Source organism: Urocampus carinirostris, chromosome 2, assembly GCF_059441175.1.
Source record: "Urocampus carinirostris isolate Australia breed hairy pipefish chromosome 2, RoL_Ucar_1.0, whole genome shotgun sequence".
Taxonomy (NCBI): domain Eukaryota; kingdom Metazoa; phylum Chordata; class Actinopteri; order Syngnathiformes; family Syngnathidae; genus Urocampus; species Urocampus carinirostris.
Window position 1 is genome coordinate 35,727,368 of NC_142350.1, and position 13,084 is coordinate 35,740,451.

General features: G+C 39.3%; 1 protein-coding gene across 6 annotated transcripts in view; it reads left to right on the plus strand.

The window, feature by feature from the left end:
- The window catches only part of rgs22 (regulator of G protein signaling 22), a 30,184-nt gene that overhangs the window by 14,228 nt on the left and 2,872 nt on the right, over nt 1-13,084 (plus strand). For 4 of the 6 annotated variants that reach the window (XM_088326336.1, XM_088326340.1, XM_088326338.1 and 1 more), the window contains exons 17-24: nt 3,090-3,254; nt 4,937-4,978; nt 6,578-6,736; nt 7,979-8,158; nt 9,099-9,269; nt 9,330-9,395; nt 10,457-10,556; nt 12,115-12,234. In XM_088326336.1, the coding sequence (XP_088182462.1) occupies nt 3,090-3,254; nt 4,937-4,978; nt 6,578-6,736; nt 7,979-8,158; nt 9,099-9,269; nt 9,330-9,395; nt 10,457-10,556; nt 12,115-12,233 (1,002 nt within the window). In that variant the 3' untranslated portion in view covers nt 12,234. Of the gene's footprint in view, nt 1-3,089; nt 3,255-4,936; nt 4,979-6,577; nt 6,737-7,978; nt 8,159-9,098; nt 9,270-9,329; nt 9,396-10,456; nt 10,557-12,114; nt 12,235-12,580; nt 12,624-13,084 lie in introns of all 6 variants that reach the window. The other 2 variants (XM_088326337.1, XM_088326341.1) reach the window with 2 other exon arrangements.

Below are 13,084 nucleotides of genomic sequence, written 5' to 3' on the forward strand. Positions count from 1 at the left end.
CAAATTTTTTTCGCCGTCATGATTTGTTTATTGCGCGCATGTGTTTCATTGGCTGGGGCAAAACACGGATCACTCCTCGGCTCCGCGCAGACACACGCTCACAAACGGAGCAGAGGAGGAGGGGCGCGACTGTAAATGTCTAAATTTCAGGTAAATGCGCTTTTAAAAACATTAAAAAAAAATCATTATTTTGCCGTGCGCTCACGTGCCACTGCTGGCACGCGTGTCTTAGGTTGCTGACCCCTGCAATAGATTATCTAGTCAAGTGCATGGATGTCAAAGTCAAATGGATGGAGGGTAAAATGAAAAAACTAGTTACAAATTGATGGCTGCACTCAAAAAATGTTGTTTGAATACTGTTTAAACTACGTTGATGTCTTTTATCTTATGTTAAGAAGGAAAAGTTTAAGGATTTCTGCATGCTGATTACAATTACCTCAGGTTAGCAAAAGAGGATGCCAAAGGTCCACTCTTTTAAATAACTATCAGTCACATAAATTTAAAGGAGCTACAGTACACATTTATTAACTCAGTTTATTGATTTGACAATTGATTACTAATTCGGTCAAAAACACACACATTGATTGATACAAACAATAAAATGTAGTCAAAATAAATTAAATAAAACAATACATTAAAAAGAGAAATTGGAATGTGATGGATTTTCTAGAGTGGTGGGTGTATTGTGGGAGGTGAAAAAGTCTAATGAGAGAAATGAGCAGAGATTTTCTATGGCGTGCCCCTCAGAACCATCTACTTTTGTTTTTTTCGAGTTGCACAAAAGGACCTTTGCCTGAGAGAGCGTGACATAGTTGCTTCGTTTGCTTGAAGTCAGCTGGCGCTCTTGTGCTCTAGTCAAAAGAGAACAAGGCGTTTGGGGACTTGTGGCATTTGTGGGTTCTTTTGATCCTCGGGTACCTGGAAAGAGTGAGACGATACTCGCCACCTGCTTTTAAAGCGACCTCTTGATCTCAGCGACCCCCAGAAACATGTCATTCGAATGTGCAACAGAACGTCCTCTAAAAGCGAGTTACTTCAAGCTTTCTTTATTAAAAACAAAACTAGACTCCAATATGGGGCTGATTACGTCAAACATGCTATTATGAAAACCTCAGAATTGAAGCAACTTGCAATTTAAGACCCGGCGATGAAGGCATAAATCAAGAAACATTCATGTGTTCCAGTAGCAACAGCATCATCGTACAACATATATGAAGTACTGTTTTGAACCCGATGGAACCTACTGAAAACCTAGTACGAGTATTCCAATACAACTAGATAAATAAAGCAATATTTTCTTAAAACAAACAATGATTTTAGATGTATTTGCACATTCATTTATTGTAACATGGAACTTATATGCAACCTAAGAAAATGTCATGTTTTCCGTCTGATATGTACGCAGTGCAACTTGCCAATCATATTGTGGGCCGGTTCTAATAATAAATCAAAATCATCTCATGGGCTGTGGAAATCATTGTTGTGGGCCTGCTGTAGCCCATCGGCCTGCTGAGCCATGGCCTTTTGTTTTGACATATGTGATCTGGTGTTTTTAAAATACAATGTTGTAAAATGAAAATCGAATTTGTTGTGTCAACACCCATTGTTAATCCACAAATACCACTCAAACGGCTATCCAGCAGGAGTCTAAATTCTTCATGGAAGCTAATTATTAGCAACTTATTAGTATCCTGGGTTGGGTATCCTCCAATACCAAATATGCTAATAAAAGACAAAAGAAACTAAATATGAATAAAATTATGACTCACAACACGTGGTAAGCTTTCTCTCCTTGCTCCTTGTTACTCCCCAAGCCTGCACAAAATTTAGGAATTTTATTCATATTTAGTTTATTTTGTATTTTATTAGCACATTTGGTATTAGAGTAGAGCTTCCTCAGCCCGTGATCTTCAGCTCTCGCTGGAGCGATTCGCAACCGAGTGTGAAGCGGCCGGGATGGGGATCAGCACCTCCAAGTCCGAGGCCATGGTTCTCAGTCGGAAAAGGGTGGTATGCTCCCTCCGTGTCGGGGAGGAGGTCTTGCCCCAAGTGGAGGAGTTCAAGTATCTTGGGGTCTTGTTCACGAGTGAGGGTAGGATGGAACGGGAGATCGACAGACGGGTCGGTGCAGCGTCTGCCGTCATTCGGACCCTGTACCGGTCTGTCGTGGTGAAGAGGGAGCTGAGCCGAAAGGCAAAGCTCTCGATCTACCGGTCGATCTACGTTCCTACCCTCACCTATGGTCATGAACTTTGGGTCATGACCGAAAGAACTCGATCCCGGATACAAGCGGCCGAAATGAGTTTCCTCCGCAGGGTGGCTGGGTTCTCCCTTAGAGATAGGGTGAGAAGCTCAGTCATCCGGGAGGGACTCGGAGTAGAGCCACTGCTCCTCCGCGTTGAGAGGAGCCAGTTGAGGTGGCTCGGGCATCTAATAAGGATGCCTCCTGGACGCCTCCCTCGGGAGGTGTTCCGGGCATGTCCCACCGGCAGGAGGCCCCGGGGGCGGCCCAGGACACGTTGGAGAGACTATGTCTCTCGGCTGGCTTGGGAACGCCTCGGGGTCCCGTCGGATGAGCTGGAGGAAGTGGCTGGGGATAGGGACGTCTGGGCTTCCCTTTTAACGCTGCTGCCCCCGCGACCCGACCTCGGATAAGCGGAAGACAATGGATGGATGGATGGATGGTATTAGAGTAATCCAAAAGTAATTGAAAGTAATCCAGTTAAAGTAACCCTACCCAACCCTGTCAGTATCAAATACCAGCAAGTTCACAATGTTTAGGTGAAGTTGATTTAACGGGCCAATTCCCATTTACACTTTTTTGAAGGAGTGAAACTAGCGCCCTATGACCTTTTTTTTTGTCCAGTTGAGATCCTCATTAGAGACTGATCCTATATGCATGTCCAAATGCAGGAAACAAAGGTATTTTTAATGTAAAAATATGGAAATTATTGTGTGTACCAGTTAGACATCTTCAATTTGATAATTCCTCTGTGGGGAATTGTTGGGGATTATTTAGAATAGACCGGCTGAGTGTCTGTTATCTTACTTTCTGAAGTATTTGTGTGTGTCTGTCTGTTGGTGTGCAGATATTGCACATGGTAGGTGAGCTGGAGCTTCTGAAACTTCAGTGCCTCTCAGGTTCAGTTACTGTGGAAATCCAAGACATCATCAGATGTCACATTGAGAATGAATGGCTGCCTCAGTTTCTGGCAAAAACTGAGTTCAAAGAACGGCGGAAATGCAGACCTAAGGTACAGTAAGTGTACACCAATTTAATTATTTTCACTGCATACTCATTGTTGATGGTTTGTTTTGTCTCCAGTCTAAACGAAGATTTGAAACAGTTAGTGATGTTGCAAAAAACACTTCAGAGAGGTGTGGTAGCCAACACATTTGAAGCTGACAACTAAAATCCAAAAGAAGTTCTAATTTGAAACAGTCTGTAGTGTGTCTTAGTGTGTGTGTGTGTGTGGTCACGTTTGTAAAAGTCTCAGTACTGTAGAAGGAAAAAAAAACCCAAGTTTGTGGTGGATCATAGCTACAGCTGCATATAAATTCATACTCAATGTGCTACTGGGCAAAGTTAAACAGAAGTTGTTGATCCCTAATCGGCAATGTGATTGACACTTGAAAATCAAAGGTAGTACGACTCATGCAAGTTGTATCGATATGGCTCCCAACTACTGTTCACTTTATGTATAATGGCCCACGCTGCACTCATGGTTATAGGAGGTCAATGTACATACTTTGATAATTTTAAAACCGTTTACAGTATAGTAGTACAGCGCAGTTTTCCTTTTCTTGCAAAATCTCAGGATTACTTATCGCTGTTCTACTACTTTGCAGATTTTCATTGTGTATTGTGTTTTACATTCTGATGGGCGAGTCATTAGCCAATGTCTGCCTGCACTTCAATGACGTTCCGGTCTGAGTTGTACAAGTACCAAAAAAAAGCTTGACGAACCTACATTTGTCTGCGCAAATCTTTTTCAACTTGAAGTTTCTCCAAGAGCCATCATCTCGACAAAACGCTCTGGATTGAGAAAGGCACTTGTGGCTGGGGAAAACAATTAAAAGGAAATGCTTTCTATCGCCAACAAAGTTGGACTTGTCCACCTGCTAAGCTTCTCTGAGGCCACATTTTATCTAGACCTCATTTTGAGACTAGACTTTTAACTTCAGTTCAGTTTTCAAAAAATTTATTTTGGTTGGGGTCAGTAGACAGGGCTAAAAGATAGATGTCAATGGACAGTATATCAAAATAATACACACTGTCCCTTAAAATAAGATATCTTCACCCGCCGATATGATGCCTGTTATTGACACAACCCATCCCTTATTTCACTGTTAAAACATGGGGGAAATGGCTTTTACAGTAAACATTTGCGTAATTTATTTTACTTCATGGATTTGCATTGTGAATTGTGTTCTGATTCGCCAAACAGTCTTACCGCTTATTATTATTGGATAATAAAGTAACTATTTGTAGAAAAGGCTAAACCCCCCCCCCCAAAAAGTTCATGCAGTACATTTATTAAACAAATGCTTAAGCCTGTAAAAAATATTTGTTCTTTGGTTTCAGTGAATAATGGAGTATTTAATTGCAAAAAGATTATTGTATCTAAATGATCTAATCTTCATTTTACACTTCCAAAATTAATTCCGAGGTTTTTTTTTTAAAAATACCTTTTTAACACCTTATTTGCTTGTTTTTTTCTTGAACAGTAAAAAAAGGGGTTTGCCTGTCTTATACGGCAGATTCTTAAAATGTATGGGGGGAAAAAAACTATTATTAGGCAGCTTATGCAACCAGTCCCTCTTTTTTTATGTATACAGAAAAATTGGGACAACAAAAATGTTTTGCATGCTGAGTGCGTCTATTGCATATACCGGTACTGGTTTCTCACCCTTTGTGTATTTATGCACTCCACAGGACACCGCCGAACTACAAAAGGCAGGCAAAGAAAGCAGGAAGGTGAGGCGACATCCACAGCGTCCCGGGTAACAAGTGTTGGGAAAATCCTTCCTATCCATTGAGAATGTTCTACCCTTTCCAGGGCTGATGGCAAATTCCCGGGAAATGTGCAAGTTTCTTTCCTACCTATCGTATGTGCCTTTGAAAGCGATCATGCATTTAGTAGGGTGCAACTCATGATCATCTTAATAATCGATGAATCAGTCGTTATTTTTTTCAATTAATCAGATTTTTTAAAAACACAGCTTTATTTTCCTCCTCTTTATTCAAATATTTAAGTTTTGGACAGATAGAAAAATAGTGCCCAAAACAATAAAATATTCTATGATATAAAACAACAAAAAAATGTTTGTTAAATAACTTGTCAATAAACAAAAACACATACAAACGTATATTATATACCTGCAAATATGTAAGATACTCTTTTTCTACCACTTCATCCAAATATCATACTACATTTGGACTTGGTGTACAAAACAAAAACAAAGAAAGGACAGTAAATGTCATGTTATGTGTAGCAATTTATTTTATCCACAAAACATATCAACTGTAAACGCACTTTTCAAAATGTCAACATTTTTTTTTAAGTTAAATATTTGAATATCCCCAATGTGTAAATGTTATATAATGTGCTTAAGAATCAGCCCCTTGAGTCATTATTATTTTTTAAATGTTCTGTTTTTTTCCAGTATTTCTGCACCACTTGAATCCATTGAAAATGGTTAACTTTGTAGTGTTTGACTTTTGCATGCCAATTTTATTTGTAATGATGCAATGTTCAACAAAAAAACGTTGAAAAAAAACTCACTCTGCCACACCAAAGTGGTACTAAAACTCTCATTGTCACAACAAAATCGAATGCACTCTTATTTGCATTGATTCAATGTGCTGGGTGGCTATAAATGCACGACACACAACGAATCAATGATCAAATTTGTTGTCACTGCTTTTGATAATCGGTTTTATCAAATAGTTGTTGCAACCCTACATTGAGGTAAAAGTGGTGAGTACTTACAATTTCAGATTTTATTTTGGTCTGATTTGATTCTGCGTAAGAATACGTTTCTGAGATGCAGCTTTTACATCAGCCTACGGTGGGATGTTTCGAGACGCTACGACGTTTCTGTAGACCAACAGCCTCCGAACACGCTCAGACTACTTCACCACTTGGCGTTGTCAAACTCCATTTAGTCCTGAGCTGTTCATTTTCCCAAACAAGCTCCAGGATAAACAAGATTAAAGCATCATCAGAACTGAGCTTGTTTTAATAGTGCTCGCATGCTGCTTTGTTGTCATCCCTGCTGCTCGGCAGCATGTCACAGATAGAAAACATGAACATTTGAAGCGGCCTGATTAAAGCCCCGAGTTTTTCGACATGATCGTCTTTTTGATCTTTACGATCATGATGTCATCGCTAGACAACGACGGCTCCTTCAAGGAACGCAATCATTATTTCAATTTAGTGTGAGCTCATAGCTGCTGTAACATTATTGCCGTTGTTGTTCATGTTCCGCCACGAAACGAGGTGACAATGTCTACAAGTGAACCCCGGGGATGCCTCTGCTTCAACTTTTAACTGCTGTTCGCGCTTCTTCACAGACTCGCAACTTGTGGATGGATTCTTCAAAAGAGATCTTGCTTTTCCGACGGCTTCTCCTCGATCCTGCTTCCTGTTTGCGCTTCCAGCACTTTGTTTCGCCCCAGGGTCCCTTCCTGGAGAATGATGTGCTCTTTTGGCTGGAGGTGCAGCGCTACAAGGTACAACTCAAACTTTAGTCGGAAGTCGAAAAACAGTCTCAGGACGCTGGTGGCATTTAGCTTTAAAAGAAGAACAGAATACGTTTTGACATCAGAAAAAAATGAGCAAACGCCCTTCTTGTGCTTATGCACTGCAAGTTTTGGTGCTATGTGACAGTTCGTCAATTTGGCTTATGCTAAACCTGAGCTGTTTAATCACTTTTTGTTTTGTTTCTTGGAATTTTGATTAAAAAAAATCGTTTTGACCTTAGGAGTCACTCGATACTTTTAGGAAAAAATAGACTTTCTCATTTTATTCGCACTGATATGGCCAGGGAATATACCCGAAACACACCTCTCCAAGATCATATTTTGCTTAGTTTCATGATATTGAAAGTTTAATATTCATTTCTACGTGCTGCTTTTAGAACAGCCACTAGAGGCCAGCCAATAATACTGTTCATGGATCCTGTACCCGCTAGTACCAATACATTAAAAGGACAGTGTGTATTATCCAGCCACACCTAGTGGTGATCAAAAACTTTCGTCATTCATAGAAAACAATATTGATCTGAATAATAAACAAAGAAAACATGAACTATCATACAAACCTGCATTTAAAAAAAATCCTTATGCCGAAAGGTTATAGGTCGAGGGAGCTGCCATTATTATCCACCATTTGGCTGGTACAGCTACCCAAAAAACAAAACCTAGCAAACACCTAAGCAAGTGGTCTGGCGAAAGTTATTTTTCATTTGGATACAATTTTACCGGAGTTGCAACAGCACTGACTGGTGGTGTCCCGCTGGATTCTTTTTTTTTAAATAAAAGAAATATGCCTTTGTTTTTCTTTACTGTACTTACCCATTCCTTATTTAATTGATCTTAATAACGGGAATGTAGTTTGTACAAACATATGTAACTATATTATTTGATCCTTATTCTAAACCGTAAAAATAAATTCTGACTATAAGGTCTTAGATCAGGGGATTGTGTCATGATAGGCTGTGGTTTGCAATCATCTGTGGTCTGTGCAGCCCTTTGAGACTCTTTGTGATTAAGGGCTATACAAATAAATATGACTTGACTTTTTAGAAAACTTTTTCTTTTACAATATTCTCGTTTTTTTCTAGCAAAATAATAAAAAAAAACAAGTCATAATTGTCTTTGTATACCAACACTTAAAATGTTGGTGGGAAAACACGCCAATGTTTACGCAAATAACACAATCAGCTCTCACTTTGTTTTTTCTTTGTCATGTAGGACCTGTGTCATTCCCACAGCGACAAAGCGACAATTGAGCAGAAGATCTCCACAATAATCAAATGTTTCATCAAGTCATCCACACCTCCAGCCCTGCAGATCGACATCCCTCCGCAGCAGGCGCTACACATCATCGAGAAGCGCCACCAGCTTGGTCCATACATTTTCAGAGAAGCGCAGGTAATTGATTAATTTTTCCCGCTACGTACTTTGAGGAAATATTGACTTTCACGTGATCCAGTTGGCATTCATTCATATTGGAATCTTTCAGAGCCCATTGAATTTCCATAATGGAGTACATCAATTGGATTTACCATTTAGTACAAATTGTTGTCATTTACATGTTTCCAATATAAAGTTTTAAAATTTTGAGCTGAATCACCCTGAATGGTCCAGATCCTGAAGTACTGTTTTGAACCTTATGGAACCTACTGAAAACCTAGTACGAGTATTCCAATACAACCAGATAAATAAAGCAATATTTTCTTAAAACAAACATTGATTTTAGATATATTTGCACATTCCTTTATTGTAATATGGAACTTCTATGCAACCTAAGAAAATGTCATGTTTTTCAATAAAGTCTGATATGATCGCAGTGCAACTTGCCAATCATATTGTGGGCCGGAAAGGTGCACACAATACAAAATCTAGCTTAAAGCAATGTCCGGATATTTTTTGACATCCCGAAAAAAATGATCGTATCTGCCGGAATCCGTAAGTCGAATGTACGTGTAAGTCGGGTGGCGTCTGTATAGTATTGGCCAATCACTGATTAGACTTTTTTCTATTAATAAATGAATTCCCATTCACCTGGGTTATGTTGATGAGTTATCAAAACTTTTTATGAATATGTCAGACATAAAAAGGAGCATGTTTCCCCCCCCCCCCCCCCCATATCACTAAATGGTCATACTGCTGTCAGTTATGTACCGTTACTCATAGTGGAAGTTGATTTGTTTAACAAAGATATATCCTTATTCTAGTTTACTTTTAGGTATTGTTTTAGTAAAATAACACTTCAACAATTAAATAGAAAACATTTTTTGGGAAAAACTTTTTACATTGAAAAACACTTTTTGAACCTATTTTATGATATGTTTCCAACAACGTCTTCTAGATGTCGGTATTCAGCGAGTTGCTCAGATTTTGGCCCAAGTTTCAGGAGCTTCAGGGCAGTATGCACAATGGCAAATTAGCACAAACGCTTCAGCATGAACGCGCCAAACACAAAGCCCTAGTGCGGCGACAACGGCGAAAGGAGGAAGAAGAGGACGAGAGGATAGCTCAGGTGTGCTGCATGATTGTGCCACATTACTTTGAAATCAGCACTTTTGTTTTCTTTTAATAGGAAGATATAAGACGACAAGGTAGCAATTCCAGTGAGGATGGCAACACGAAAAATGGTGATGACGAGGTAATAGAAAAAAACATGAAAAAAGAGTCTCAAAGACTGCCCGTAAGAAATACATTTTGATGCAATAAATTACATTAAATTCAAAAAACAGTAATTCGTTTTGGGACTCACACATTGCATAAGAACACATTCCTAAAATAAAATTACTTTTCTCTTTAACTAGTAATGTTCCGTGCTATTTGTAACACTCGGTTACTCTACTGCTGTTATTACTTGGTGCGCTACTATGTTACTCGCTACCTTAAAAGTGTCCCATGACTGGTAAATACCCTTGCTTCTTTTACATTGTTACATAAAACTCTGGAGGATGCTTTTTACCTACAAAATATAACTGAATTCTGAATTTCACTTCATGTATTCTGATATTCCGTATACTCGCATCCATACTCTATCCATACTCACATCCAAGCCGAGTTTATAACTATAAAATTCAATAATGAAATCAAAGGGTCATCTTATGTGCACATATATGGGTGTGTGTTACCAGTAGCGAATGGTAGGCAGCTCATGGGGAGGTGGCCGTGGCTTATACAGGACACAAACTAGCGGGATATCATTGGGGAAAACTCGAGTACAGAATTATTGGTAAGTGTGTTGTATTTTGGTGTTTTTATTTGTAAAATTATTTTTGCAACTTACCATCCCTGGAAAGAAAATGGAGGAAAACTTCTGTTGGCTTGAAACCCAGAGACAAAATGGATATAGAGAGAGTACACTAAGTGTTCATTTGCAAGCTTACAAGATTGCACAAGCCAATGAATTTGAAGGCTTTACTGCTTCCACACGTTTCTTCTATTTATTTTATTATGGGGCTGTTCTAAAGCAGTTTTAACTGCCCGGCTTCTATGCGAGTATATACGCTAATTTGTAACAAGATAGTTACTGTACTTTCAGAGTAACGCACTACTTTTTGGTATCAGTAATCTGGTGTGTAACTTACTTTTTTAATGTTGTAACTGCAACTATTTTTCAGTAAAATGCGCCCAAAAATTGCAGTAAATGACTACTTCGCTTGATGAGATGACAGAATAATTTAAGCAACACACTCCTTGTTCCCTCAGTTGTCATGGTCCTACTCCAAGTATATGGCGGCCCTCAAGAGAGAAGATGCACTGCTGAGGGGACAACGTCAAATGGGCTCATCGGTCTCTGCATACTCATGTATGTTGTGAGGCACTTTAACTTTCCAAATGTCTTGGTCTATTTGACCCTCCCGATTGTTAGAGGTGGTGCTCCAAGAACTGAATCTTTTCGTCTATGTCAAGTTTGCAAACCAAAATATTCACCTGGGACCCTAGAACAGAGGTGTCAAAATAGTGGGGTACTAACCCTAACCCCTTAACCCCTAAAACAGTGGTGTCAAAATAGTGGGGTAGTGCGAAGCTCCATCAAGGAGGGAGACATTTTTATTTTTTAAGTTTCCCAAAATTAGTGATGTGTTCACATCTTGCCTGCACAGAGTAAGAGCAGTGAGTATCAGGTGTTGACACAAAGTACAGTGGACCCTCAAGTGACTCATGAAAAAAATATTTATCATGTACGAGGAGACGGGCAGAGAGACACAGCGTGAAGGGACGAACAAACTTTTTCTCCCATACCCAAGACGAGGAAGTTTGGTAAATCGCACGTAGGCTTCATTGCAACCACAGAGGGAGACAAGCAAAGACCCGGCGTGCTTGTTGTGTTCAAAATGTCGGCAGTGGACAGCACAAAGCCAAATAAATTAAGATGTCACTTCAAGACATTACAACCGCTTGAGTTTTTTTCAGTGAAATGTGCTGTAAGGTTGAGATTTGCCATGGGTGTAGGTGACGTGTAGCCACTAATATCGAGCGTTAGTTTTCTCACCACCAATATATGTGATCACAAAAAAAACTGATCGATCAAAGCAGCACAGAAAGTTTTAAATCACATTCTCTCCTGAAGCGTTGATGTATTGGACAATGTATTGGCAGTGCCTTTCCTGTTTTTTTTTTTAAGGACTAGTGTTTTGTTATTGATTAGGTTCTCACTAATGTCTATTGTAACTCCTATGTCAGTAAACCAGCGAGCGTTGCAGGCATTTATTTGGATTTTTTTAGGCGAGAACAAAAACCCATTTCTGTGTGTCCTAAATCAGATGACTTGATGTTAGTTGCACTCGCAGTGATTATTTGTTTGGGTTACCTTTCAAAAAGGACCAAAACTGTCCATATTTTCTAAATGGTTGGTTCAAGAACAGCATTCAATTTACTTTGGGTGTGTCTTAGATTGGGATTTTAGGCAAATTTTACAGGAACGTTAAGGAGTTAAGCACATCGCCTCCTTGCTGTCGGGAGGGATGAAATGGAACACATTTACTTATGTACCTAGGTTCTATGAATCCCAGTCAACCGCCAGGGCATCATGTCACTCAAAATCTTTGTGTTCATGCAAAAAGATTCTGTAGGAAATGAACCGGTGGTGGCACCAGGATTTATACACGTGGTAAGTTCATGCATAATTCACAGGTGACTATTTTGGTAAGCATATCTTGAACTGCCTTGAACTGGCAGTTGAAGCCTGCATGGCTGTCAAGCGACCTCCTACGCATGTCAATGTTAAGACTCGATGCACATCTCCAAAACGTTGGCTTTGCTTAGTTGCCGCTGGTATCTTTACATATGAAAGTAAAACAAAGCATTGCTTGGTTAAAATGTTGTCATACATACATCTCTACTCAATGCGTCTGTCTCCACAGCGACTTGTGATGGCAGTTCGGTCATGACAGGAAGTCAACGCGACCGCCGTCAGATCTCGCGATGCTCTTCCGAATCACCTGATAAATTATTTATGTCCAGGGGGTCACACCACAAATAACGTAAGAATATACTTTGCTGTCTCAAATACCACTTTGCTTCCTGACATGCCATTGTAATGAAAGTGCACACTTAAATTAAACTAACACGGCTCAAGGGTCCCTTCACCACCTGGGTTGTCAGGGCACCAATTGCTGTGGTGTGTCTTTGGTAAGTACAGCTTGTTGGCACTCATCCCTTTCCCGGCTGTTTTTTTGTGTTGGGGCTTGTTCCCGCACTTGAAATGAATGGTATTGGTTTGAATGTGTACCATTAGCAAAAGTAGCTCCCTGATCAGACTCTGATACAGCACCTTCATATTTTTTTTTAATTTATTTTTTTTTATAAAAGCTTCCTTCTGCTCTTCAGGAATGAGCTGGATCTCTGCATTGAAGGGCAGCAGCACCAGCCAGTATGTTTCCTGCTGCCTGTCAAGAGTACATTTTGCCCCTAAAGCCTTCTGTTTTTTGTGTGATGATACCACGCCAGGTCTTAAATCAATAGGGAAAACCTTTTCTTTTTTGAACAATGATTATAAAAGGAAAATAATAGATACAGCATTCAAAATTTATGCTAGAGTTGTGTTGGGTCATTTCACGTAGAATGTGTAAAAGTGTGATTTCCTTATTTGGAAGTTCAAATTTGTGATGTGAAATATAAAAAACCTCGTGGAAACTGACTAAAATAGCTCACAATTACATTGAAGTGCAAATGATAAAAATATGCTTGGTGTAAATATTTGCACCAGGGAAATTGTAACCACTGTTAAAAGACACAAGTGAATACAACTCAACAGGTAAATAAAATACTAAAATTTAATTGAAAAACTCCACTGTAGTACATATTTGATCGTTTAAGTAAATTATCTAATGA